Source organism: Strix aluco, chromosome Z (assembly GCF_031877795.1).
Source record: "Strix aluco isolate bStrAlu1 chromosome Z, bStrAlu1.hap1, whole genome shotgun sequence".
NCBI lineage: Eukaryota > Metazoa > Chordata > Aves > Strigiformes > Strigidae > Strix > Strix aluco.
Window position 1 is genome coordinate 84,837,502 of NC_133971.1, and position 27,353 is coordinate 84,864,854.

General features: G+C 59.5%; 1 protein-coding gene across 4 annotated transcripts in view; it reads right to left on the bottom strand.

The window, feature by feature from the left end:
- Positions 1-2,791: 2,791 nt before the first annotated feature.
- The window catches only part of TLN1 (talin 1), a 35,400-nt gene continuing 10,838 nt past the window's right edge, over positions 2,792-27,353 (bottom strand). For all 4 annotated transcript variants that reach the window (XM_074813412.1, XM_074813415.1, XM_074813416.1 and 1 more), the window contains exons 9-57: positions 26,994-27,098; positions 26,524-26,679; positions 26,184-26,285; positions 25,896-25,972; positions 25,534-25,714; positions 24,732-24,845; positions 24,296-24,404; positions 23,608-23,816; positions 23,391-23,489; positions 21,221-21,388; positions 20,670-20,964; positions 20,402-20,568; positions 19,905-20,033; positions 19,447-19,560; positions 19,117-19,230; positions 18,846-18,980; positions 18,566-18,694; positions 18,345-18,447; positions 18,061-18,269; positions 17,847-17,966; positions 17,487-17,684; positions 17,014-17,153; positions 16,821-16,914; positions 16,554-16,643; positions 16,254-16,376; positions 15,928-16,071; positions 15,446-15,607; positions 15,217-15,357; positions 14,781-14,962; positions 14,365-14,497; positions 14,141-14,242; positions 13,841-14,011; positions 13,528-13,677; positions 13,303-13,404; positions 13,059-13,178; positions 12,613-12,759; positions 11,503-11,669; positions 11,069-11,252; positions 10,707-10,832; positions 10,282-10,398; positions 10,017-10,202; positions 9,802-9,909; positions 6,744-6,849; positions 6,478-6,602; positions 6,071-6,196; positions 5,865-5,927; positions 5,444-5,626; positions 4,641-4,766; positions 2,792-4,019 (exon numbers count right to left, since the gene is read on the bottom strand). In XM_074813412.1, coding sequence (XP_074669513.1) covers positions 3,888-4,019; positions 4,641-4,766; positions 5,444-5,626; positions 5,865-5,927; positions 6,071-6,196; positions 6,478-6,602; positions 6,744-6,849; positions 9,802-9,909; positions 10,017-10,202; positions 10,282-10,398; positions 10,707-10,832; positions 11,069-11,252; positions 11,503-11,669; positions 12,613-12,759; positions 13,059-13,178; positions 13,303-13,404; positions 13,528-13,677; positions 13,841-14,011; positions 14,141-14,242; positions 14,365-14,497; positions 14,781-14,962; positions 15,217-15,357; positions 15,446-15,607; positions 15,928-16,071; positions 16,254-16,376; positions 16,554-16,643; positions 16,821-16,914; positions 17,014-17,153; positions 17,487-17,684; positions 17,847-17,966; positions 18,061-18,269; positions 18,345-18,447; positions 18,566-18,694; positions 18,846-18,980; positions 19,117-19,230; positions 19,447-19,560; positions 19,905-20,033; positions 20,402-20,568; positions 20,670-20,964; positions 21,221-21,388; positions 23,391-23,489; positions 23,608-23,816; positions 24,296-24,404; positions 24,732-24,845; positions 25,534-25,714; positions 25,896-25,972; positions 26,184-26,285; positions 26,524-26,679; positions 26,994-27,098 — 6,783 coding nt within the window. In that variant the 3' untranslated portion in view covers positions 2,792-3,887. The remainder of the gene's footprint in view (positions 4,020-4,640; positions 4,767-5,443; positions 5,627-5,864; positions 5,928-6,070; positions 6,197-6,477; positions 6,603-6,743; positions 6,850-9,801; positions 9,910-10,016; positions 10,203-10,281; positions 10,399-10,706; positions 10,833-11,068; positions 11,253-11,502; positions 11,670-12,612; positions 12,760-13,058; positions 13,179-13,302; positions 13,405-13,527; positions 13,678-13,840; positions 14,012-14,140; positions 14,243-14,364; positions 14,498-14,780; positions 14,963-15,216; positions 15,358-15,445; positions 15,608-15,927; positions 16,072-16,253; positions 16,377-16,553; positions 16,644-16,820; positions 16,915-17,013; positions 17,154-17,486; positions 17,685-17,846; positions 17,967-18,060; positions 18,270-18,344; positions 18,448-18,565; positions 18,695-18,845; positions 18,981-19,116; positions 19,231-19,446; positions 19,561-19,904; positions 20,034-20,401; positions 20,569-20,669; positions 20,965-21,220; positions 21,389-23,390; positions 23,490-23,607; positions 23,817-24,295; positions 24,405-24,731; positions 24,846-25,533; positions 25,715-25,895; positions 25,973-26,183; positions 26,286-26,523; positions 26,680-26,993; positions 27,099-27,353) is intronic.

The following is a 27,353-nucleotide window of genomic DNA, read 5'->3' on the forward strand; positions in this document are numbered from 1 at the left end:
GTCTTGGGGACACTCTCAGGCTGTGTTGCACTCCGGGATGCCCACGGGCTGTGACTGCAGCGGGGGACACCCATAAGCTATGATTGCAATCAGGGACGTCACAGGCTGGCACTGCAGAGACTCCCACAGGCTGTGATTACACTCAGGGACACCCATGGGCTGTGGTTGCACTTAGGGACACTGTGGGCTGGCACTGCCCATGTGGGGAGAATCCCCCAGGAGAGAAGCATGCAGAGTCCCTGACCTCTTCATCCAGCTCCTGCATCATGGTGGGGCAGGAGGGGCCCTAGCTCCATGCAGGATCCACTTCCCTACTGCCTTGCACCCTGGTGCCACCGTCCCCGGCACCCACAGGGACACCTGGCACATGTGCAGCCGCTAGGATGGCATTTCAGGGTGACACAGGGTGCATGGGCAGCCCACCACCCCTCTCCATCTTTCTGCTCTAAATAAAGTGTATTCCACAGGCAAAAAAATGCAAACCCTTCAGATCCCGTCTCCTCCAAAAATAACCCGGGCTTTAATAATGCTCGTAAATGCTTCTGGCGCATTCCCAGCTGCAGGGTGGGCTCTAGGCCGGGGGGGGTTGGAAAGAGCCGACAGAGGGGCCGCAGGAGCCGTGCGGCACGTGGGAAGGATGGGATGAGACTGGGACACCCGGGAGGGGGGTGCAGGCTCCCCTGGCCCATCGCCCCAGGGCTGCATCCAGCCCTTGCCTGCTGCAACTTTTTGGCATCAGTGGTGCAAGCAGAGAGGAGCAAGAAGTTTTTGAGAGTTGGAGGAAGTGGCTTTCTAGGAGCCCTCAGCCCCCGGCTGTGGGGGGCATAGGAGGGACGGGAGGAGCCGAGGGGCTGCTGACGCCATGGGGAAAGCAGCAGAAGAGCCGTTGCTGGACTCTGGAGAGCAGCTATTAATACTGACAATTTAGGCACATATTTGGACAAGGAGAGTCAGTAACCACCAGCCCACGGCTTCTGAGGGGAGGGGGAAGATCCATCTCAAGTCATTCCTGGATGAGGATGGATAGTTTTCTGCAAGATGCTTTGGCCTGGAGCAAATTCATGGGCTTGGCGCACGGGGGAAAGATGATGCTGTGCATGGTGCAAGCGGCCAGGTAGTTGCACTGGAGCCAGGCAGGGCTTAAACCCTCAGATGTCTCCTCGAGGATGCAGTTTTCCCTTGCTGCCCACTACCCTTTGCTCCAGACATCACAGCCACGTCCAACTGGCCCAGCTGGGCCCATCCTGGTGCCCAGGCCCATGAGTCTGCCCTCAAGGCTGTCCTTTGGGGTGACCTCTGGGACAAGGGCGTGCAGAGGCGTGTGGGTGTGCATCCCTCCCATTGCTGCCCCATGCCCAGCTCTGCCTTGGGCTAAGGTCTCCAAGGATCGGGATCCCCCTGCACTCCTGGGAAAGGCTTGTCCTGCCATTTAAAGGGAACTTCTCAGGTGCAACCCATGCTGCATCCTCCCATCCTGTCCCTGGGCTCCCTGAGAAGCTGGGCTGTGTCTTCCCTCTCTGCCTCCAATTTAGCTGGATTTGGGTCCCTGTGGAGGCAGTGGTGCCTCATGACTGTGGCGTCCCACCTCCAAGTCTCCAAGTCAATGTGTGCTTGCCCAAGCCTGCCTGCCAAAATAACCCCTCACTCCGGAAGGCGAGATTTAGGGGACCGAGGTGAATCACACCCGATGTCCCTCCCCTGGCATTGATGCCACCACCTCTTGTCTGTACCCAGCCGGGAGGACACAGCAGTGGGTGCACTTGCAGCCCTGTGCCGGGGGTGCCGGAGCTCCCTTGGCCCGGGGATGCCGGGATGAGGCTGGGGCCGCTGCCACACTGTGCCAGCTCACTGTCCTTGCTGGCTGCTCAGAGGGGCCCCGTGCCCAGCCGGTACCTGGGTGAGAGCCGGGTGCTGGGTCAGGCCGGCGCAGATTGTCAGGGGACAGCTGGGAGGACTGGGATGCCTGCAAGAGCCACAAATCCACCCTGGAGCCTGGCCAGGGGTGAGCGTCCCAGGGGGGACAGCCCCTCCTCACCCCCAGGGACGCGCCCGCAGGGGGACAGGGGTCACTGGCCGGGATGCTGCGGGGTGCTGCCCTCGCTGCTCGTGATGCTCGTAGCTCGCGCTACTGCAGACGTCTCCCAGAGGCAGGGGACATGTGCTGGCGGCCCTGCTCCACCCCGCAGCATCCTGCTCGCCCCGCCGCCGCTCAGGCCCCCCGAACCCCTGCTGAGTGACGGGGTGGGAACAGGTGGGGACACGCTCGGGGCAGCTGCTGCCCGCACAGGTCGGCCCTAGGGGGCTATTTTGGGGCGTGAGCTCAGCGCCGGCAGCCGGGAGGGCTCCGGCCACATTCCCGGACCCACAGCACGCCAAGGGCGGCCGCTTCCCCACCGGTGCGCCACCAGTAACCAGGGGGTCCCCCACCTGCACCCCTGTAGCACCCTACACAGGGATATTTTCTGCTGGCAGCAGGGATGGGGCCAGGGGCCCAGCTGCAACCCCAACCCTGCCCTGCAGCCCAAATCCCCCAGCAACAAAATCCCCAGGGCCCCCTCCTGAGGTGGTGGCCCCCCGGCAGCACCTGCGAGGGCCGGCACATGGCTGGCAGCGGGGGTCGGGCCTGCCCGGTGCCTGGGGCTGGACATGCCTCAAATATTTTCCGTGCTGTATAAGCACCCATGCTACGTTCCCCCGCGCCTCCGCCAGGAGGGCAGGTGCCCGCCGCCCCCCTGCCCACCAGCCCTCCCATTCTCCTGGGCAGTCCTGTTGATAACCAGGTGGCAAGAAAGCAGGAAAACCAGATTTTATTTGATAAACATGTCTGTCCAAGGAGACATCGGCAACCCCCACTCCATTCCGGAGCCTTAGGGGAAGCTGTTTTCCTTCAATGTTTAGTATGGGATGCTTAAAGTATCAAAATAGTGAAAGAAGCCTCAGCGAGTGCAAAGGGGGAGGGATGGGGGTCCTGGAGCCAAGGAAGTGGGACCCCGGCAAGAGCTCGTGTTAGTGGGCAAGGCACAAGCTGGGGAGGCGGGAATAAATGAACTTTGAAAGCTGCAGGCTCAATACTAGAGAAATGGAAAAGTTACAAAAATACTGCAGATCTTGGAAAACGATGCAGGCACTTGGGAAGGAGGAGGAGGGCAGAGCTGGCTGGGGCCACGGGCGGGGGGAAGCCCTGCAGGAAGGCAAAGAGCAGCTCAGGGATGAACCCATTGCATCCCCCCCATCCTGAGTGGAGGCACTGTGGCTTCCAGCCCTGCCGTTTCCCAGAGAGGGCCAGGCTGAAGAAGATGCTTGGGGAGGGGGGGCTTAGTGCCTCCCAAGGAAGCTGCGGAGAAGGAGGAAGAGGAGAAGAGGAAGATTCAGCCAGCAATAAGGCATTGGAGGTGAAAGGCGGCTCTGTGCAAGAGCTGAGCGAGGGACCATGCTGCTCCCTGCACCCCTCACACAGGAGAGGGCAAGCTGCCCGCCTCTCCCCATCCTGCGCGGAGGAGAGCGAAGCAAGGAGCACAAGTGGGAACAACAAAGGCACATGGAAAAATCCCCTGCATAAAAATCCCCATGGGGCTCTCCAGCCCCGCAGCCCAGGGCTGGCGGGCAAGCCCTGAGCTAGTTAGTACAGCCCCGGCTCCCACCCCAGCCGGGTCCCTCCGGGCGCTCTGGCTGTGCCGTGGGTGCGCGTGGGAAGGTGGGCTGGGCGGCGAAGCGGAGTTGCTGGTGCAGCGCCAGCTTGGAGTAGCAGCTGGGTTAGTCCCGGTGCTCTGGGTGCGGGCAGAGCTCTGGTCTAGCCCAGGCAGCCCTTCGCTTGAGGCGGGTTGTCTTAAATAGGAGCGGACGGGCGGGCAGCAGTCTGTGCGGTGAGCGGCGGGAGGGCGCGGGGCTCAGTTCTGCTCCTCGTCCCGCAGCTCCGAGGGCAGGAACTTGTACTGCTGCTGCCGAATCATGGCCAGCTTCTTCCGCGCCTCCTCCAGCTCCCGCTCCTTGCGCAGCATCTCCTCCTGGGCGGCGATGATCTGCCGGGAGAGAGCCCTGGGGTCACGGCCGCCTCCAAATGGGATGGCAGGAGCCTCTGCTGCGGCAACGCTGACCCCAGAGCTGGGCTCTCTGGCTGCTGCTTCCCCCCAATCACAGCCACAGCCTCCCTGGGCTGCTGTGGCCCCGGGCATGAGAGCTGTTGTCCCTGTGGTGGGACCACAGTCCTCTGGCGACAATGAGCAGCACAGCTCCTGGGGCTCAGCCCCACACGCATATAGCCCGTGGCCAGGAGGCAGCGCTGGGACCTGTGGCAGCCGGTACCAGGCAGCTCTCACCCCTTACCCGATGCTCTGCCCTCCACAGGGGTCATGGACACAGGGATCGTGTGGGCACTGCACCAAGAAGCAGCCAGGGTGTTACTACACCCCCGGGAGTGTGCATCATCACCGGCTGTGCCCACTGCTACCCGTGGCAGGATGAGTGTGAAGTCAGTGTTTAACTGGGACTGGGTGGGATGGGTGCACCCACAGCATTTTCGTGAGGCTCTCTGGAGCCCTGTGCTGGTGGCGGTGGTAGGACACGCTCCTGGGATGGGCACACACAAGTTGAGGTGGCAGCCAGAGCCACCTCTGCCCCATCAGAGCAACCTCACTCCTCACCTGTGCAATTCCCCCGACCATCTTCTCCTTCACCACCACCGTTTCGTCGTGGTCCTGGAAGGCAGCTGCCTTCTGTGCTGCCTTCACCAGATTGTCAGATGCTCTCTTCACCGCGTTGCCAGCGGCCTGCAGCAGGGAAGGGAGGGGCAGCAGCGTTAAGTCACAGCCCCAGGGTAGGTCTGCTGCCCGGGGGGGTGCAAAAACCCTGCCCCAGGCCGGGCTGGCAGGCAGGAGAGGCAGCCAGGAGTGCTGGGAGCTGCAGGCAGGGATTCCTTTACATGGCTCGATGCCTTGCCACCCGCTCATGACCATTTCAGGCGCTGCTGCTCCCAGCGGGCTCTGGCTCCTGTCTGAGCCATGGGGCAGGATCCCCCCCCCCCGCCCCGCCCCCGCCCGCCCCGAGGGACCAGCTCTTCGACCCCACATTAACTCCCCAACGCATGGGCATTAACCTCTTCTGTGCCATGGCCTCTGAGGATTAAGTGTGCTACAAAATATGCCCCCCAAACATTAACCTCTTGAATGCCAGTGATGCAGTGCATGCATTTCAGGCATTCCTGTCAGTTCATCCTCCCTGAATGCTGCCAGGCTCAGCAGCCCAGCATCACTCACAGGCCTGGCACACAGCTGGTAGTGAAGTCCAAGTGACCCGGAGCCTGTGCTCCAGTGAGCCTCCTGCTGATGGCACGCAGGCAGGGAGCGTGAGCCCCGGAGAACACCCACATGCCCTCACCCCACTCCCACCCACCCCTCGAGCAGCTGGGAGGAGGCAGCTGGGGCTGGAAGGGCAGCCTAGGACTCACCTGGAGCCGCTTCATGGCCTCCGAGTCATGGTCGGCCTTCACCTTGCAGGCCACCAAGAGCTGCGCTGTGGAGGCAGCCACCTGCTTGGCGGACGAGATAAGCTTCTCCTCGCTGGCATGGCCCTGCACCGCTGCGTTGGCGGCTTCGCACAGGTTGTTGGTGGCAGCAGCCACCATGCGTGCCTGCAGCAAGAGAGGCTGTCAGAGGGGGTTCGGGAGCCTCCCCCGGGGAAGGTATGCCCTGACAGGCCCCAAGGAGGTTGTGGTGCATAGGATGGCGACAACCAGCTTCCATGCCGTGTCTCAGCCGGTGGGAGAGGGAGCAAGAAGCATGAGTGCTTCCTCCACTGAGGAGAATCTTTGCAGCAGGAGCCAGAAGGAGGGTCCCCCCACCTCCCCTGAACATGACCTTAATACTCACAGCTGAAATGAGTCCCTGGGACCACTGTCCATCGTCCACGGCATTGGCGGGGATGGCGCCCACCTGTGAGAAGGGAGAGGAGGAGTGAGGCTTACCGCCCCATGCACCCCTTGCCACAGGGCACGAGGGCTACAAGCAGCTCTGGGAGAAGGGAGAACTCACCACAGCCCTACATTTTCTTATTTCTTTTCCTCTACCAGCCTTACCTTTCCTTGGGCCACTAATTCTCGCTGGGCTGCTGAAGCTGCCTTCACCAGGGCGCTCGTGGCTGCAGCAATAGATTTGGCAGCTTCCAGGATTTGCTCCTCAAAGTTCAGGCTCTCATCTGCTTGCTGTGGGCAAAAGCAGGGTGTAAGTCCCAGTCAAGGGTGCTGGGACAGACAAAACAGAGCAGGATGATGGCTGGAGGGGGCTGAGGGGCACATATAAAGTTGGATTAAGAGCTGTGAGGTGCAGGAGGACATGGGCTGCCTCAGGAAGGTCCAGCTGAGGATGGAGGCAGTGGGACTGCAGAAAGAGGGACCAGCTGTTGGATGGGGCTTTACACATGGCAGGAGGGCCCCAGCCCACCCCAAGCTGAGCACAGGGGTCAGCCAAGGCTCAGCACCACTACCTTGGGCTTGGCTCTTGGTTTCAGCTGCTCCAGCTTCTTGGCTGCAGCCTCAATGGCAGCTGCTGCCCCTAGCAGCTCGTTCTCAGCGATGACAGTGGGGTCTTCTGGGTCAACCCACTCTGTGCCTAGAAAAAACAGGAAGCAAGGCAGGTTAAACCTGCATGGGGCCTCATTTCTGACTCGCCCTACTTCCTCCATCAGCTGCTGAGCCCTCCACCCTAATCCCAGCCCTCGATGCTGCCCCTCTGAGCAGGACCTTTCCTTACCCTTCATAGCCTCAGCCGCCTGGATGAGCTCAGTGACAGAGCTGGCCACGCGCTTGGAGTAGCCTGCCAGCTGCTGCTTCAGCTCATGAGTCGGCTTCTGCAGGATCTGTGGGGAAGGAGCAGATGTAAGCACCTGGAGAAGGGGGTCCTCATAGGTCTGTTTGGAGTGCGCTCCCCAGGGAAAGAGGGTGGGATCCCCCAGCTCCCCCACACATGTGTACACATCAGACGTTGTCTGTGATGCTTTCTCGAGTGACCCTGGCTAGTCTCCTCCTGCCCAAGGATGGGATGAGCTTCCCCTTAGTCCTTCTGCATCCACAGCTTCTGGGGCATCTGGCAGACACAAGACCCTCAGTGCAAGCCTTCCTGCACTCAGCAGCTACCACTCCAGGATTTCTTCCTCACCCCCAAGCATTTCAAGCTCCAGTAGCATTTCCCACTCGCTGTCTCCATTTTGGAGATTTGTCTGCAAACACAAGCTGGACATAGGGGGGGACCCTGGAGCCACGTTCCAGCCCAGGAGGGCTGACCCCGCCGGGACAAGGTGGTAGGCAGAGCCATGAGGGTCCCTTCGCCAGGGCTGGGGGGGACACATGCACACACCACAGCACACATGTGTGTACACACACAGGGTCCATACGCACAAGCAGAGCTCACCGCTGGCCCGACTCGCACCGCACAGGCAGCAGCTGCCCATCAGCTAGAGCGGGTGTGAGTACACACGCACACACACGGACCCTGGGGTCCCTGCGGACACACGCAAGTGCCACCCCAGCACTGGGCTGGGCACGCAGACACACCGTGAGCAAGGCTCATGCTGAGGTTAGACACCAGCAGGCACCCCAATGTCGCCTTACTCACCGGCTGACAGGGAGGGAGGGAGAAGAAAGAGAAGAAAGCAGTGAACGCCCTGGCTGGGACACGCAGGTGCTGGGGATGGGGGGCATGGGGAGGGCAGGGGAAGGTGGGTGCTCTCCAGTGAGGGGTGAAGGGCAGCCAAGAGGAGAGGTGGGAATGAAGGATCAGAGGTCCTGGGTGGGGAGCTGTGCTGCCATCATTAGCTCATACTCCAGCCTCGCAGGGCTGGGGGAGCTGGGACACTGGATGTGGGATGAGGCTCCCACAGCTGGAGAAGCCACCTATACCCAGAGCAGCCATCGAGCCGCTCTCTTGCTTGTCCCCCTTTACACCTTATTCCTCCCACACTGAATTGCTTCACTGCAGTTTTCAGTCATGGGATCTCTCTGCTTTTGGAGGGAGAGACCTATCGTTACCACACACCAAGTCCCCATGGAGGTTCAAGTTCCTTCCCCTCCCCAGTGAAATATGCAGACTTTCCCACTCCTCTGCTGCGAGCTACGTTTTCCATCCTGAGTCAAACAACTCTCTTTCTTGAACCCTAGCCATGCTTGCACATGCTCCGTGCAAGGCACTGCTTCCCATGGGGACCCAGCGTACAGCAATGGACTTGCTGCTGCTGGGGAGCAAGGCAGCATTGCATCCACCATCTCCCCTCCCATTCCCCTACATCCTTCCTGCTTGCGGCTTTGCAGGAACCTGCTGCCCTCTGATAAATGGGACCCATGAGCTTCGTTCCTGTCTTCACAGACCAGAGTGCTGTGGTGGCTGGGCGGGGGTGGGGGGTGTGTGTGTGTCATGGCTTTACCCAGGAGTTGCGTGGGACCATCCCAGTGAAGTCACTGATGCTGCATGTGGCTCGGAGTCCCTGAGCTGGTGGCACGCAGCGATGGCTGGTTTACCCTCATAAGCGCATCCAGACCAAATGCCACGTAAGTCCACTCTCTGCTCTTGAAAACGTGTTTAAAACTGCTAAATGGTGTTTGTCTGGAGCTGAAGGCACCCTGGCAGCTATGATGCACCTCCAGTGAACATTTCATGGGATGTACCAATGTTTGATATTCAAGAGACATCACACTGCATCTGGATGGTTACACCCAAAACACAGCAGAATAGCATGTTCCTGCAAGTGGGCTGACCTCGGGCACTGCCACACTAAGTCATCAGCCCGATTACCTGTTAACAACAGGTCAGCCAGAGAATTTCTCCTCAGCACTCCGGCCTTCGCTGCCACGACTTTACCTGTGGCTAAAGCATCTTTCAGACATTTGATCTAGATGCAGAGGATGGAAAACTCACTGCTTTCCTTGGAACTGCACCCCGGTGGTTACCTCCTTTGGATAAAAACACCCTTTGACATTCTCTCTGCCCAGCTTCAATTTCTAGCCACTGTGCTGCCAGTGCTGGTTACCCTCTGCCTTAAAGGGGCTTTCCCTGCAGGAAACCAGAGCCTGAGCTCAACCGCCTTGTACCTGGTGAACTTGAATGGCAGACTCTCACCAAGCCCTTCTAACCACCTTAGTGAAACCTTGCCACAGAGCTGACTCACCCTCGATCTTTGTCCTGACCCCAGCTCGAGGGCTCTCGCAGCTCTGCAGGCTGGGTCTGCGCATCTCTCCAGCACCCCTGACTACCTCTGTGAGCTTGCCAAGAATGCAAACCACTGGAAGGACCTCACTGGATCCTTTCTACCACTCTATGGTCTTATTATGCTTCTTGTAAACTACACTCATCTTGTAGGACAGCTAATCAAAGCAGCCAGCTGAAGTCCTGGGAAGGACTCGGGAATCACCAGATCAAAAGGGTGCAGCTGGTGCTTGTGGTCATCACCTCTGCTGTCACGGGTGCTGTCTGTCTCCCACACTCTGGTGAGCTTAACAAGCTCTGGGATTACAGTGCCTGAAGTTTCTTACTCCCACCACTTCTACTGGAAACTGCTTCAGGATTTTGCTCTCATGTTGTTGAATTTCCAGCCTTCATCTGTTTATGGTCAGATCTCCATCTGTTGTTAGCCAAATACCTTTCTTCAGAGCCTGTTCATCTCTCTAACATCTGCTTCCGTGGTCAGGGCTCAGCCATGTGCTGTGCGGGCACGGGCAGCGAAGGGGACCGTGCAAAGACCTCAGTGGGAGGAGGTGCAGAGCCCAGAGGACCTTGGGGATTTGGGGAGCACCCTGGGAACCAGGGTAGGGACACTCACCACCAGCACGTGCTCCAGCAGCTCCAGGTAGCCATCGGCACACTCCTTGCCGAAGCGCAGCGCACGCTGCCGCACGTCCCCACTCACCTCCGGGTGGTAGGCGGCTTCCTGAAACCCAGAGACAGGGAAGCCCCGATTCATATCCAGCACCATCCCTGCCAGCACCCCAGCCACCCACAAACCCGTGCCAGACCCACGTCCCCTGCCCGCCCCACCTTGCAGGCGCGCAGCATATCCGCAATGGCGCGGCGGCTCAGGTTGGCTGTGGCAATGACATCCTCCTGCCGACAGGAGTTGCCAGCAGCCACCGCTTTGGCTGTGGCCATTGTGATGCCTTTTGTCATACGGATGAAGTCCTCTGGGGTAGAGACCTTGGCGGGAGGCACAGGGGAGGAGAAGACCTGCAAGGCGAGAGGCAGTGGTGAGGTGTGGGGCAGTCGGCAGGAGGGACAGCAGCCAGGGCACCGTGGCTGTACTCACTGCCAGCTCCTGGCGTATGTGCTCTATTGTGGCCTCCAGTGCCCGCGTCCCCTTCGTGGCCTCGTCCTCAACAGCCTTCACTGTCTTCAGCAAGGAAGTGACGTTCGTCACCATCACCTGTGGAAGGGAGAAGAGCCAAGTGAAGACCCATGCAAGGTTTGGGGCTACTGCTGGCACCTGTTCCTCCCTCATGGTTTGGTCCAAAATGGCCCTGTCCCCATACTACACTCACACCACCTCATCTTGGCCTCCCAACAATGCCTCCTCTGCATGTTGTGCCTCATCCCTTGTGCCCTTTCCTCCCCCGCCTTTCTCTGACTGCCCCCCAGTTGTCCTCCTGCCCTCAGACAGGGAGAGAAGCCCCACTGCTCTTCCTCCAGCCCCTCCTGCCCCATCCCCTCCTTCCCATCACGCCCAGCTCAGACCTTGGCAGAGTTCTTCAGCTGGTAGACAGCTGGGTCATCTCCAGCTTTGCCAGCAGCTGCTTTGGTGGCACCGATCAGGTCTCCAAGTGCCTTGGCCACATCCTTCACAGCATTGATCAGGACTACCTGGGGAGAGCAAGACAAGGACAACTGCTTGGCTACCGTCACACTCAAGAGATCTGGGCACTCCAGGACACACAGTATATATGTACACAATATACAGCACACGCAGCACAAGCCAAAGCCCAGCCAGCCCTCTCCCTGACACGCAGAATCCAGCCCAGAGCATCATACAACACCTTCAACCCCCAGCCCCTTCAAGCAAGCTATGAGCTTGCTTCACCCCACACCTCCCGACCCACCTGAGTCTCCGGGTCTTCAGATCCCAGGCTGGCGGCACCCAGTTTCACCACCTCCGCCAGGCGGGTGATGGTGGACACAGAGGACTGGGCAGCCTGGGCTAGCTTCTCCTGGCTGGCCGTGGCATTCTGCACCAGCACCTTGGTGTCCTCCACCAGTGCCTTGGCTGTCTTCAAGATGCCCTCCCTGGGGAGAAGAAGGGAGTCAGAGAGGACACAGCCCTCTACACGCACACATGATCCTTGCGGGTGTAGAGAGACTGTGGACCCTGCCTTCTGTATGTACAAGCTGGTGGGGAAACAGAGCCAGCGTGACCTGAACTTGCAGCTCTCATTGGAGCTGGTCCACAGCTCAGAAAGATGGGAGACCACAGGACATGGCCTGACCCCCGCCCCCATCTCTGGCTGAGCAGAGGCCAGATGAGGTGCCCGGGTACCTGTGGTCAGCAAAGGTCTCTGAGTTCTCCCGGTTGAGGGTTCCTGCTGTGGCAAACATGATGGTGGTGTCGAGGTCAGCAATGATGCCAGAGACAGCGCTGGCTGCTGTGATGCAGGCCTGCGTCCCACGGTTCCCAGCCTGCAGGGCTGCCAGCACGTGAGAAACCTGCAGGGTGCAAGTAGGGTGACTGGGGAGCAGAGCAGGTTCAGGCAATCCCCCACCACACACATCCTCCGACACCTCCCGGGATGGAGCCACTTCACACCAAGGAGGTGAATTGGGAATCATGTGGTCTGGACACCCCTTCTTAGCTTCTATTTTTTTAATTTTCACCCTGTACCTGTTGTGTTTGGGGGTCCAGGAGATATGGGACTCTGCTAGTTTCCAAATGAATAAGGTTTGTATGATGGGCATCAGAATATCACAGCTCATTCCTTTAGCTGCTAAACTCAATTTCTGCATATGGGCAAGCACTCATAGAAGAACACGTTTCCTGATGAAAAGCAATCTTGAAAAGGAAGGACCTGAAGAAGGTCCCGAGCGTGCAAGCACATGCCAGGCACTCTGAACAAATGTTTTGCTTTTGTACTCTTGCTTACAAGCCTTGCCGCTCTATTGCTGCTTTATCAACTAGAGTTTTTTAGCCATGTTTTCACGTGTTATTCAGAATTATGTTTTTTAGATTGACTGGTGGACAGGATGCTTTCCACCACACCAGCAAAAGATGAAGGGGAGATCAATCACTCAGCACAAGCTACAGGCTTGGCCGGAGACACAGCAAATGCTACCGGCCACCACTGCAAGAGCCAGTTTGGAGAGCCCTGGGCTGCCACCAGTGTGTAACTCAGTCTCCCCTGGCAGGCCATCATCACACATCAACAGGCAGCACCTGAACATTACACCCATCACAGCACCAGCTGCTGTTATGGTGCCTGGAGAGGGGGATCCATCCTCCACCTCACCAGCTGCGCAGGGCGAGCATGGCTGAGTGAGCCAACAGAGCCAACAGGACCAGGGGAGAACCAAGAGTGGCAGCTCCAAGGGCACATGGCTCAGTCCAGCACCCCTCCCACCTGGCCACGCCATCGCCCCTCTCTGGGCTGCTCACCTTCTCGGAAACTTTGCGCGCACTCTCTATCAGCTCCTTCTTGGTGTAGGCATCACTGGGGCTGCACTGCAGGGCTCCAGCCTTGGTGACGAGAGCAGCGCAGCCATGACCCAGCTCCTGCACCCGGCGCTTGATGTGGGACCCGATCTGGAGGGGAACACATGCGTGAGAGATCCAGCAGGGAACTAAGCCCTGCATCCATGATACCCACTGGGAAACACCAGCCACCCCCACCCAGCTCTTCTCTCCCAATCCTCCCACTCAGGAGGTGGAAAAAGGAAACACAGATTTACTCCATGTTTCCACACCATATTGCAGGCGAGGTGTGAATGCTGCCTGCCCGCAGCTCCAACAGGAGGTTTGAGTGCCCCCGTCCTCTGCTCTCACACTCAGCAGACCCTGTGCTGCCCTGCAGCACACTCCAGCACTCTCCCCTACGCTCGCACCTCCTCGTTCTCAGCGGTGAGGGCAGCCGGCTTGGCCTCTTGTGCCAGCTGCCCGTAGTCGTTGGTGAGCTGGTTGGCCAGAGTGCCCAGCTCGTCCGGGTTGGTGGTGGATTTGGTGACCTGCCGATGGAAGAAAAGCAAGAGTTAGAGGGGCCCTGCACTGGGATGGGCAGGCAAGGAGAGCATTCACCCTGCCTGGGTGGCAGGCAGTGCTTTCTGCAGTGACAGGCTTGCTTGCACCCACCATCTCCTGCACAGTCACTGCGATGGCCTTGGCTGTCTTCACCATCGTGGTCTGGTAGTCCACAAAGGTCCCCTCTGGCTCACCCATTGGCCCCTCGTCCAGCTGCAAGAGACCATCAGGAGACCCTGGCTCCAGCTGCAGTCCAAAGACCTTGTAGGGCCTGACCCTGGCTCTTCCTCTCTCTCACCCCCAGCCCTGGCCAGGTCCTCTCCATGCTCCCCTCACCTGGTTGATGGCCTGGGTGATGGAGTCCACCATACCCCCCACAACACCTGCAGCACTGGCTGCCTCATTCAGGGTGGTGGTCAGGTCCTCCACTGCTTCCTTCATCATCTGCACGGCCTCCTCCAGAGCCTCCTGGGTGTGTGCAGCTTGCTGCAAAGACAAGGCAGAGTGAGGGAAGGCGGGCAGCTGCTCCCCTCCCAACAGGAATGCTGCACACCTGACCTGGGTTTCCGTGTCTGGCACACCCGTGTGCACCACGCAGCACCCACACATGAAGGGGAGCACGCTCCTGACATGTGCCCCTCCTGCTCACCTTGGGGTTCCCACCAGCCTCCTTGGCTGTGTACAGCATCTGCAAGGCAGACTCAGCCAGCGTTTTGGTCTGGTCCAGGAGGTTCATCTGCTGCTGGTGGTTGGGTGTTTTGGAGGCAGCGCCGATAGCCGCCATAATGAGCGGCTCAAAGTACTGAGCCATCTGGGACACCTAGGGAAGAGCACCATCAGCACCAGCAGCTTCCAGCCCCAGCTACCTTGTGCCTCTCCTCCTGCCGTGAGCTCCTCCACACACACTGACTGCCTCAGCAACAGCTCCCTGTCCCCATTTCTGTGTTACCTTGTGCCCCAGCTGTGAGGCCTCGGCCCGCGCCGCGCTGGCCACGGGCTCAATCAGGTTGCTGATCTCCTGAACAGCCGTGATCATCTGGTTGTGCAAAGCCTGTTGCAAAGAGAGGGTGTTGCATGAGGCTGCAGCAGGGCTGGAGTCACCCCATGCTGCTGGGAGCTGGGGGGAAGGACACTCGCCCCCATTAAGCTTGCAGCAGTGCGCCCCTGACCCACCTCCTGGGAGATGTCTTCTCGAGGAGCCAGCTGCTGGCTGATGGCAGCGAGAGAAGCCTGGTCCACCTCCCGCATGCATCTGTTCAGGACCTCGATGGCCTCATCACACTCCCGCTGTCCTGGAGCTTTGTCCCTGCATGACATGATGGATCAGACCAGTGTTGGCAGGTGCCTTTGTCCCCAGCCTCGGCTGGTGCCGGTGAGGGGCAGGACCCCTCTCCTGGGGTTTGGGGCAACCCAGCGTCATAGGGCCCAGGCACACCAGCACATGTTCCCATCAACCCACGGCAGGGCTGGAGCAGCTCACGTGCAAGACAGGAGGGACAGTATCTTCCGTCCCCAGTGATGGTCACTCAGAGAAGGGGTACCTGCCAGCAGGGAGAGGGCCACAGCCAAGTGGGCAGGACTCTGCTCACCTCATGTTGGTGATCAGCTTCTTGATGGAATCTGAGACAGTGCGAGAGTGGCCAGCCAGCACTGACCACTGTGGCGGGTCCTTGGGGTTGACAGCCAGAGAGCGGGCGGTCTGGATGAGGCCAGCAGAGCTCTCCAGCATGGTCTTGGCTGAAGAGACGATGGGCTCCATGGCTCTGCGCCCCTGCAGAGGGAGACAACAGGCTGGTGAGGCAAGGCACTGTGCATGGGAATTCACTCCCTCTCCCAGGATCCTCCCTGCCGGCACATCCCCTCGAAGCCCCAGGGCTTGCTGCCATCTCCCCATCACACCCCCACAAGGCACCAGCCCCACACTGGGACTCCATCCCAAGCTCAGGGGAGGCACAGCTCCTCCCCACCCTACAGCAGCCCCCGTCAGAGCCAGGCCACATCCTCCCTGCCCCTGCAGCATCCCACCTCTGGGCTGATCTGGGCAGGAACGGTGGCAAACTCCGGGTTGGAGGCAAAGGCCGTCAGGTTATCCACAGCCTCTATGAGAGGGGCGGTGGCAGCACGGCACCGCTCCCGGTTCTCCTCATTGAACTCGCCATCCAGGGCCTGGTGCAGAGAGACCAGAGCAGTTATCCAGCCCCCACCGTGTCCTAAATCCCATCCCCGCCACAGTACCCCAGCAGGGAAACCTCACCTTGATGGTCTTCACCAGGTTGGCTGTGCTGTTGGCCACCTCCTTGGCTGACTGGACAAACTGGCGCTTGGCCACAGGGTTGGCGGTGCGGGAGGAGGCCAGGCGGCACGTGTTGCACAGGGCCGAGGTGTGCTTCGCTACGATAGTGGCTGCTGACAGCACCTGCAGGGAAGAGCAAGGTGAGGCAGGATCCACCATGACTCCCCATCTCCGCAGCTCCACGTGGGCCACCAGTGAGCACAGAGGTCCCTCTTGGGACCCAAGAAAGATCACCAAGGTCCTGCACAACCATACAGCCCCCCATCTGGACTGCCACCATAGCACCAAAGCTGCCAGCTGGTTCCCAGTACAGCTGATGGGGTCTGATGAGACACAAGCCATAATCTTGGCCAACTTCTGGGTTGCAGCTCTTCCAACTAGCTTCACGCTCTCTCCCCTTCGTGCAGGAAAATGCCCATAGTGATGCTCCAGCTCATACTCACCTGGGACTGGGTGCAGGCAGGGTCCACGAGGTTCTGGCAGGCCATCTGGATGGCTTGGTTAGCTCTGGCGAACTGAGTGGGGTCTACCAAGCCTTGCTGTCCAGCCTGGCTGTTGGGGTCCGAGACCCCCACGAGGTAGGCAGCCTAGGAGCACGAGAGAGGTAGTGAGAGCTCATGCACAGGGGAGAGGCTCAGAGCAGGCATGGGCTGCAGAGTAGGCTGGCAACTCCACACCACAGGGCCAGGCTTTGAGGGGCAGGGGAGAGGCACGTACAGCAACTATGCACCAGGGGTAATGCTCAGGGCTGGGACCAAGCATGTCTCACCTGGGCAGCTGCCTCCGTGAGGCCGCAGAGAGCTTTGGAGGCGGCACTGATGGAGTCGCCGAACTCGGGCAGTTTGCTGTTCTTGGCGTTCTGGGAGATGCCAGCCATGGACTCGCCTAGCACCTACATGACACACCGGGTATCGGTTAGAGACCACCTCCTGCTCCCTCACTGTGCTCCCAGGCTCAGAGCAAACTGTGCTTCATCAACAGGGGAGGAACCACCTTTCTCTTTGCCCCGACATCCTTCCCAAACCTCCCCAATCCTTCCCCAGACCTCCACCTCCAGCTCAGGACTCACCTTGGAATTCTCCATAACGCTGTCAAGGCAGTTGAAGTAGGACATATCGTTGACAGTCTGGGTGGGGTTCTCCAACAGCTCCTTCACTGTCTGTAGGGACACAGGTGTCACATCCAAGGGAAGGGTCCGCGCCCTCCACTTGCACCTCCTCTTTGCTCCCTCCTTCCCTCCTGCCCCTCACGGCGGGGTACAGCTCCCCACTCCCCACCATCTCAGCACACAGCCACCTCAGCCCCTCCACTGCCTCGTCACTATGTGGCTTCTCACCTCCAGCTCCCGCAGGGCGTTATCGCACTCCTTCTGGCCCGGCGCCTGCTGGGTGCACATGGTGATCAGCTGGTTAATGCTGTCGGTCACGGCCCTGCCGGGAACAGGGGAGAAAGACCCCAGCGATCAACGCCAGCTCCGCCACCTGGACTCACGCTACAGCAAACAGCTCACAGGGAGCGGTTCCCCCTACCGTGCTGCTGCTGCCAGCTGATTCTTGAGGTTGGGGGCCGTGGGGTCGGCAGAGAGCGCCTTTGCAGCCAGCAGGAGCTTGCTGGAGGACATGGAGATGCTCTTCAAGTTCGACACCACCTGTGCCTGGTCTTCCTTATTCTGAAAGAAGCCAAGAAGAGTTACATGCAGCAGTTTCCAAACTCCACGCCCACCCTGGGTCTTCTCCAGTGGTTTTCAAGCTGAGCCAGTTTCCTTCATCTAACTCATCTGCCAACAGCAAGGATACAGCAGCAACACTTGCTGGACAAATCCAAGCCACTCTCTCCCTGCTGCTGCAGTTTTGCACAGCTCCAGATCCCATCTCACCAGCTGTGTTGGCCACAACCACCCTAACCACTGGTGTCTGGCCACCATGCCTGCGGTCAGTCACCCTCCCAGGCACCCCAAACCTCTCACTCTACCCAGGATCCCCCAACAGGTGTTTGCTCTCACCGGAGACTGGCTGGCCATCTCCACTCCTGCCTGCAGGAACTCATTGAAGTCCTGCCCAAATTTGCCAGAGGACTTGGCCAGGTCTTGAGGGGTGCCACGTGACGCCTGCACCAGCTCGTTGGCAGACTGGTTGAGCCCTGCGGCTGCCTGGTTCAGCTGGCTCTGCGCCTCCTGGAAGCTCTTGGTGCTGGGAGGGAACTGGAAGCAGGAAAAGGGGTTAGGAGAGGCAGTGAGGATAAAGACGGAGGATGAAGGCCTGGCACATACTTGGGGATATGCTACAGAGGAACCCGGTGTAGATGGACCGGCTTGCATCCCTACAAGGTTTCCCCCTTCCCCTCCCACCCCGGCTCAGCTCACCGAATCCGCCAGCAGCTTCTTGCTGGCCTCTCCCACCATGCGGATGGCAGCGTCCACGTCTCGCTGCCCCGGCAGGCAGTTAACGCAGCGGCTCAGGGCCTGCGACACTGCCTTGGCCACCTGCAGAGAAGCAAAGAGCGGTCACCGTCCACCAGCCAGCTTCATGCCCTTCCCACGGGCTGACGGGCAACACCAGGGTACCCATTCTCCCCACCTGGGCCAGGCGCTGCTGGCTCTCTGGATCACCAGGCTTGGCCACTGCTTTCCGCGCCTCCTCGATGAGGTTGTTGGCTTTATCCATGACGTCGCTGGCGCACTCCAGCATGGCGCTCTGTGCCTGTGGGTCAGGGGTGCTGGCTGCCACGCCACGGGCGGCCTGGCTGAGCGAGCGCAGGGCCTGGGCCACCTCTCGGGCAGCTATCCCTGGGGGGATGGAGAGGTCAGTGGCTGCTGGCACGGCCCCGTCCCCCCTCCCAGCCCTGGTGCGGAGGCTGGTACCTGTGTAGTTCTCATTGCCCTGGGCCACCTCTCCCAGGAGGTGAGCAATGGCGGAGCTGACGGCTTTCGTGCTGTTCCCCAGGTCCTGGGCACACTTCTCCATCTGCGGAGAGATAAGCAGGGATATGCTGGTGGGTTGTACCTCCAGCCTCCATCCCATGGCTCCTCCACCCCAGTGCCCACCCCACACAACCCTGCACTGCCCTTTCCTGCGTCCTCACCGTCTCTCCCGGCAGAGGCTTGAGCTTGCCATCACGGGCAGCTGCCTTGGCTTCCTGCAAGTCCCTCTCCAGGCTCTGCACCAGACCCAGTGCAGAGTCTATCTCCAGGGGTCCACACGCCTCCTGAGCCTGCGATGGGACAGAAGGGAAGGTGAGTGAGGCGACCGCTGAGCTCACCCTGCCATGGCAGAGATCATGACCTGGCACCGGGCCGTCCCCACTGTTTCCCCGTGCTCTGCACAGCCAGGGTCCCACCGCAGGACGGGACCCAGCCTCTCACCTTCTGGGCAGCAGTTCGGAGCTCAGCCAGAGCTGCGGCCAAGTTCTTGGCACACTGGCTGAGCTGCATCGCAGAGGCTTGGTCTGTGATGGTGGGGACAGTGGCCTTGGCTGCAGCTACCATCTTCCCACCAGGCTGACGGGCCAAAAGAAAAAGCAATGAGAAGGGGACGAACATGCAGTATCTCTCTGCTACCCATGTGCAGCAGGCTTCCCAGTAGGAAAGCTGTAGTGCCAGAGCCGGCACGGGAGGCTCTGGGCAGCGTGGGTACCTGCAAGAAGTTCTGGCTGGCAGCAATGAGAGCCAGCTGGGCACTGGGGCTGTCCGGCTGGGACTGGCTTCCTCGCACGCCCTGCACCAGCATCGGGATCTGCTCTGCCACCACCTGCCAGAGAGAAGGGTCACCGGAGGGGCTCAGTCAAGAGGAGACAGATCTAATCCAGGACAAGTGACCAAAAGGTCGGCTCCCAGGGGAGCTGTGTGAGGACCAGAAGGTACTGCCTGCTCACTGTGGCCAAGCATGGAGGCCCAGCACGGCTGATGGGAGAAGGGACAGGGAGAGGTGGCGCAGGAGATGCCAGGATACAGCCTGGGCCCTTACCTTGCAGCTCTGCACGAGCTGCTGCTGTGCAGCAGGGTTCTTGTTGGAGGAGGCAGCGTGCTGTGCGGCAGCGATGGTCTGGGTGGCGGACGCGGCGGCTTGCTTGGCTGCGTGCTGGCAGAGGGAGGCATGGGTTAGCTCTGGCGGCGGAGCAGCCTGCCCTGAGCCTCCCTGCCATACACTGGGGCTCAGCTGCCCCTAAATTTCTTCTCCTGGGCCTCCACCTGCAACACTGGAGCTTCCCCAGAACTCTCGATGCCCAGCATGACAAAGCAACATGGTGCACACAAGGTAAGGGAAGGGAGCAGTGGGGAGCTCTCTGAGGAACGCAGCATGGACTCTGTACATGAAAAGGACTTTATCCCTCTGGAAAGTGCAGGAATGCAGAGGCTCCCGGTCAGGTGTCACTCACTGACCATGCCTCCTTGTCCTCTGTGGCCCCTTGCCCCACGTCTCACCTCCAGCTTGTGCACCAGTTTCTTCTTGATGGCATTCTGGGCTGCAGCATTGGTCGCCATGCGGAGCCCCTCTGCTGCCTCGCGCAGCCGCTGCTGCTGCTCCTCACTGTCTGGGTGGGCTGCGGCTCCCTGGAGAAAGAAGGAAACCCATCACACCTTGCAGGGACTACAGGGTCCCTTGTCCTCCTGAAGCAGTAGCTGCGCTCTGGCCTGATGCCAGGGAGTCCCCCACAAGGCAGCCCGGCTGCTTACGGTGCTGGGGAGATGCCCAAAGCCTCTCCAGGAGAGCTCAACAGCAGAAGAGCTAACAGCTCCTCTGCTACGACCTCCAGGAGGAGCCCCACTCCATTACACAGGTCCCTGGCTCCATGCAGCCCCTTGCTCTGGGAACAACTTCCCCACCCAGGTGCTGCTCGTTCCCTCCCCAGCACCGAGCTGACTGCATTGGACAGGGCTGGGGACAAAAACCAGCACCCATCCTCCCCCACACCACTGACCTTTGCAGCCTCCACCATCTTGGCGGTGGCGTCAGCCAGGATCTTGGCTGCGCTCAGCAGCTTGCGTGAGTTCTCCAGGTCTGTCTCTCCCTCCGCGTCGGCTTTGATGGCATTGACAAGGTCAGATGTGGCCTGGGCCAGAATACGAGCCTGACGAACCATTTCCCCTGGGACAGAAAGGAAGGGTAGTCCATTAGCAAGTCCCACGGGCTCCCTGATACCTCCCCATCCCTTGTGCTCTGCCCCAGGTGCCATCAGCCACTCTCACCAGCATCGCCCATGGAGCTGAATATGTTCTCAGTGACGTTGAGGATGGTGTCGGTGGCCTGGTCGTAGCGCCCGATGGGCTGCCCGCCCAAGGCGTGCTGCTTGATGTGCTGCAGCAGGTCGTTCAGGGCCTGGGTGACGGCCGTGGCTGCCACCCCCACCTGCTTCAGGAGCTGGTCATCATTGGTAGCTGCCTTAGAGGCTTCCACACAGCCCTCCGCTGACTTGGCCACCAACTTGCCGGCCTCGATCAGCTGCTCCTGGCAGACTGGGGAGCTGATTGTGGGAGCCACTACCTGGAGGGGAGGAGAAAGGCTGGGCAGCAAGCATGGTGTGCTCCTTGTAGGAGCTGTGCAGGAACAGCTGTCCCCAACTTCTGCTCCTCCAAAAAGGATATCCAATGTTTGGGCACAGTGGCAGGGACCCCAGCCGGAGGCAGCCCATGCTTCTGGTGCCAGATCCCTAATGTCTGGCCTGAGGACGTGTGGTCCTGGCACACCTACAACCCCACCATGGAGCTGCCACCAGCAAGGTGTTAACCTTACTGCTTACCTTGGTGCAGGCCACCAGCTGGGAGGTGGAGAGGGCACACTGGGTGGCAGCAGCGATCACCTGCGTCTGCAGGGCCGAGTCCTCTGTTTTCTGAGCCACGTTCTTGGCTTTGAGCACCAGTGCTGCGGCTGCGCTGGCCACTGCCTTTGCCAGCTGCATGAGCATGTCCTGGGGGGGACGGAGAGGGTCAGCGCGGGAGTCATGGCAGCAGGAGCACCGGCAGCCCGCAGAGCTCTCGTGAAATATTCAGCGGGGAAACGTGAGCTCTCGGGGCCTTTCATCCACTCAGTCCAGCACTGGCAGCACCGAACACCTGAAGCGGCTGGCCACACCTTGACCACATCTCTATGGTGTGCTATAGCCGGCGGTGAGGCTGTAACCTGGCCTCGAGCTGCAGCCTGCACTGTGGCACGGCCATGAACACTGCCCAGAGCAGCTTGGGCAACACTCAGCACCACCCAACACCCATGGCCCACTCACTTCCCACTCCCCAGGCAACAACCTGCCCCGAGTCCCTGACTGTACCGTAGCAACAACCTGCTGCAAGGCACCGCAAGCACTGCCTGGCTTTGCGTGGATTGGCAAAAAAATTACAAACCCCTCCGGCCAAATGGCAGGCAGAAGCCTGCCATGGCACAGCCACACCAGGGGCAGCTGCTGGCCCACAGGCTTACCCCACCAGCAACAGGTGAGCAGGAGATGCTGCCCACACTGGTCACCTGTACTGCAGGCGTGCTCGCTATTTTCTAGCTCGTTAGTGAGAAGCTACATCTCTGCTGTCATTCCTGGGGCTAAAGGAGAGGTATGACGCAGCAACCAGCCTCCTCTACCCCAGGGGCAGCAGGGAAGGCACGGGACCGCCCTGCCAGCACACAACAGGCAGCGACCAGCAGGCGGCAAACTGCTTTCCCGCAGGGCATCAGGCGTGACAGCACGCTGCAGCCTTCAGGATTAGCTCCTGCAGCACGCTGCCAGTGAAAACTGGCAGCACCAGTGCTAGACAGCAAATGCTTGGGGCAAAAACCTTGGTACACAGGGCAACACTCTCTGCCTGCAGTGCCTGCAGTCCTCCTGTCGTGTGCGTGCTCACAGCGAGTGGCCCCACACCCCATGACAGTTAAGCCTCCGGCCACCAAGCCAGAAGTGTCACAGCACCCCCTCACCTCCTGCAAGCCAAGACTACTCCTGCTGCAACCCACCACCTTTCCAGACAGGAGAGGAAACCAGAAAGTGCATGCACCCAGCTCCAGAGTCCCCAGACTGCTTCATGTGAGCCCAAGGAGGGAAGTAGATACACTCGGGTCTGGCAGCCGCGAGGCAGAGCATTCTGCTGCATGTGTGCAAATTGTCTTCCAGGTCCTAAATCCACCCCTTGGGGCTGCCCTGTAGTGACTGAGCATGGCTTCCTGCCCTGGTGCTAGCTCTTCTGCTCCCCTTGGCTATCTGTCCAGGCTGTTCTGCTCATGTTGAGGCTATGTGGCCGCCATGGACAGAAACCCTTTCTTTCTGGTGTCTGTTTTGGTCTGTACTGCAGCTGGATCCTCCTCCCCAGCACAGTATGCTATCTCCCTTGTGCTGGAAGGAGTAGTTGTGGGAAAGCAAGCCAGCTGGAAGTCAGCTCAGCCAGAACAAACCACCCCATGAGGCTCCAGCCACCCTGGGTCTCTGGTGGGGGCAGGCAAGCAGCTCCCACGGGCAGGAAACAGCAGGCAGGAGCCAAGGCAGCTGCAAGGGAGGACTCCCAGAGCAGCGCTCGTCCAAGTAGCGACCCGAGTGCATGGACTTCTAAGAGCCAGCCACCAGAAAAACAGATTTTTTGACAAGAGCCCTTCTCCAGAGAGTTCAGCTAACAGTTCCCAGAGGAGCATCTCTCACACGGGAGAGAGCAGGGACCACCAAGCCATGCCTACAGCCTGCTTTTACCGTCTTTGGGTCTGAGGCAGTCAGGATCCAAGCACGCCGGCTTTCTTGGATCTACATGGGAATCCACAAGATAAAAGGCATTATATCACAGTGGTTCTAAGGACAGATGAGCAATGGCCTGTCGCCCCCCTCAGCAAAGTCACCACCAGTCACCAACCGAGCTTTGGCCTGGCGCCCTCCTGTCAGGTCCTCTGCAAAGGCTGATTTTTAGTGAGTGGGTGTGCCGGTTGCCACCGGGTGCACTCACCTGGAACCGGGGATCAGTGTCACTCTCCCCGATCTGCTGCAGCAGCTCCCCACTAGTCTGGCCCACGAGACCAGCAGCCTGCAGGAGATTCTGACGAGGCTGCAAGGCACAAGGCAAAATCAACATCAGGCTCATGAGCAAGTCCTAAAACCTCACCCAATGGTTCCCCCTTGCCTTCCGCCCTCCTCTTGGCCCCAGGGCCCCTCCTGCCCCCCACCTCAGCGCTGGCAGGCTGTGCCGTTTTCAGCAGGTCAGAGACAGCGCTCGCCAGGTTCTTGGCTGCCTGCAGAAGCTGCCGTCCATTGCCTCCCTCATCCTCCATCAGCGCAGCCAGCAGCTTCACACCCTTGGACATCTCCGTCAGGTTGGAAGAGATGGTGGTGACAGCGCAGCCCACAGCAGTGTAGTCCGTGTCTGCTGGATCACCTGCACAGGGAGGAGATGAGTCAGGATGGCATGAGCTTCAAGTGATGCTCCAAGACAATTCCTGTGCCTGTCACTGATGTGGTTCTCCTTCCTGGGAGTGGGAGGAGAGACCCTCTGGCTCCTAAGCTGAGTTTGGGCAGGAGAACCTGGGGAAAAAGAGCTGCACCATGCCATGGCCAGGCCCGGAGCTATGGCGGGACTAGACAACATGCTTCTGGTCCAGAAGATGGCTGGTCAGCCAAGGACTGGGAGGAGGACTGGGCTGGCCACAGGCTGGGATCTAAAGGCAGGGCAAACTGTGGGGGCATGGCCAGCTCTACATGCACGTTAGCAGCAGTTGGGGCTGATTTAGCTCTAGCTGGGGCAGGCTGGCTCCTCCAGTCTCTGATGGAGGGCAGGAGCCATGACCTTCAGCCAGAAAAGAGAGGCCAAACTTTCTCCAGAAATGGGGCATCCCTCTTCTCCAGCCGTCCACATACCTGCAGTGAGGTTGACCACTGAGGCTGTGCCAGCAGTGATAGCATCCACTTGGGAGTGGATCTCATGCTTCGACTCATCCATCTTGTTTTTGCGCCAAGCTTTGGATGCCTGAAATGGGGAGGACAGGGTCAGGAGATGATGGTGGGTAGCTGCACTCATGTTCACACAGGGAGATGCAGAAAAGAGGAGACAAGAAAGAGGGAAAGAGCAGCTGTCACCACCCAAAACTTCCCAGCCCATCCTGACCAAGCAACATGATCCAGGGTCCCCTCCACTCCTGCCCCAAGAGTGGGATACAACCCCACCTCTTTGCAGGCTGCAGATCTTCCCAGCAGCTGCTGAAACCTTTCCTGGGAATGCGGCCAGATTCACTCAGCCCAGCCAACAACCTCCAGCAATGTCCCCACCAGCACTCCACCTTCACTCGGCACTTACAGCATCCTGCCCGAGGGGTGGCAAAGTCTCGAAGTCGTCCAGTGTGGCCTGAGCTGCATGCACCGCCTGCATACTGGAGTTGATGGTGCCAGTCAGGGCTTGCTGGGCTGAAGTCTGCAACACAGAGACAGATTGAGGTACATTGCAGGCTCAAAATTTAGGCTAAATGTTTGGCTCACACAAACCCCTGCAACATGGTGTAACACGGTGACAGTGCTCTAGGTAGGTGCCTCCACAACGTGGGATGCACCTAGGAAAAAGGGGGTCTCCCCTGTGCACCTCCCACTGGGAAATGCCCCATCCCACTGTGGGTACAAGCAAGTCTCACAGTTAACCAGTTCTTGGGGAGTGGGGAGCAGATGCAGTGGGACCCCACAACGCTTTTACAGCAAGCCCCACAGCAGGCAGAGCGGGGCCAAAGAAAACAGCCTCCTCGTGGCCTTTTCCAAGGGATTCTCCAGCTGCAGAGGACATGGGGGACATCAAAGCCAGGCACAGGGCTCCGCTGCGAACCACAGCATTGGTGGGGCTGGCCAGGCACAGCAGATTGGGGCAGCTCAACTTGAAGGAGAGGCTGTGGCTGCCGGCCAGGGTGCAACGCCAGGGTGTAGCTCAAGTTTGCAGAGCAGTGAGGGAGGACGCCAGCTCAGCCAGGCCAGCAAGCACACAAGGCCAGCGGCACAGAGCCCCTGCTCTTCACGGCAAGCCAACACCAGGCCATGGGCCCAAATGGATGGGTCTAGGTGAGCCTGATGGGCACCTTTCAGAATTTGTGTCCTATGGTGGGCATAGGAGCGCTTACCAGGGGAGGCATGTGCCCTCGGTGCATCTGGCCACTGGTGATCTGCAGCTGAGGCTGTGGCATCGTGCCCACCTGGAAGTTTTCTGGCCCTCCAGCCCCTGTCCGCATGATGGCTGGCAGGGCCACTGAACCCAGCTCCGCCTTGCCTACACGATTAAATTGCTGCTGCAAGACGGTTGACCTGAAATGAGAAGAAATACCAGGTCAAGGGATGCTCACAGCCCTGGCACCAAGCTCTGTGAGAGAGCTGCTATCAAAGGACTGGCAGCTCTTCCTCCAGACACACTGTGCTGCAAGCTTGGCTGGAGCCTGCTCTCCAATCAACCTCTGTTTGGCAGCTAACTTGGTCCTGGAGGGCTTACTTCTTTGGAGACACGGAGTCTTCCAGCATGGTGGACTCCTCATCCCCCTCCAGTCCAAAGTGGTCTTTGCTCTTTTTCTGTAGAGGGAAAGAAAAAACGTGTCAGACAGACTTCTCCTCCTCCTGCAGCCCAGGCACTGTACTGGGGCCATAGGGTCCCCCTGCCCTGTCTCCAGCTCCCCCAGCAGCACTGTGTGCCAATGGTTGTCTGGAGGCAGCTGGAAGGGGCAACCTGTACCCCTCACCAGAGAGAAGCCAGTTATCAGTGCCCTTTTCAGCATGGCCTCACCTTTTTGAGGATGATATCAATGTAGCCAGCAATCAGCTGGGCAATCTGCTCCCCCTCCGTCGTCTGCACTGAGTAGTAACCATCCTGGTAATCTCCAAAATCCTGCAATGACAGGGCACAGGGTAGCACCGGAGCAGGGCACTGGCAGCCATCCTGAGCCCCTCTGGTATGTGCTAAGCGCCCAAGTGCCGGCCTCCAAAACAAGAGCCAGGAGAGGCACCAGAGGAAGGCAAGGCTGTGCCACCGTGGGGCAATAACCAAGAGAGGGGCAGTGTGAGAGCAGCCCCCCACAGGGGCACCACTGGGACGGGGGGTTTGGAGGACCAGGGCTGGTCCCTACCAGGGTGAAGCTCTTGGGTGAGGCTGCCCAGCGCTTGATGTTGGTCAAGCTCCACTCCTGAATCACTTCCTTGGTCTTCTCATCCACACGCATCACACACTCCTTGGTGATCCCCAGCAGCCGTGGCACCAGCTTGTTCTTCCCCTTCATCTTCTCCTGTAGGCCATGACAGAAGGGGTGTGAGCTGTCCCTGGGACACCTTTGAGGCCTGCTGTGGCTACCAAACACCCGCCAGGCCACTCTCTCATGGTTACAACCATGACATGGGGCTTGAAAATGAGAAGAAGCGTGAATTGAGGAGTTGGAAGGCAGTGCACAGAGAAAGGCAAGAAGAAGGTGGGCAGTGGAGACACAGGGAAAACTGGAGCAACATGGGTTGAGGGGTAGCAGCTGGAGACAGGACAGACGGAGGGATGCTGTAGAAGAGGAATTTTGGTCGATGAGAGGTGGGACCAGGGGGGCTGCTTGACCTTGACCAAGAAGAAGGAGACCCCATAGGTCTTGAGGGAACGGGCAAGTTTCACATAGCGAACTTTGGCCTCAATCTCGCTCATGTTCCCGCAGTTCTTGTGCGCCTGCAACAGAAAAGACAGAACATCACATTAGCTCCATGGTCCCCTGGCTGTGTCACCATCACCCTGTCACAGCCTTCCCAGGCTCTCTCCATCCCACCAGCATCCCCTGTCCCTGCTACAGCATCCCTCTGATCTCTGGGACCTCGGGAGCTGCCTTGTCTGCCCACCTACAGCTTCCTGATCCTGTTTCTCACCTGTCAACCTGCTATATGTTGCCTCCAGAGACAAGAGCAGCCTCCACATTTGGCAAGGAGG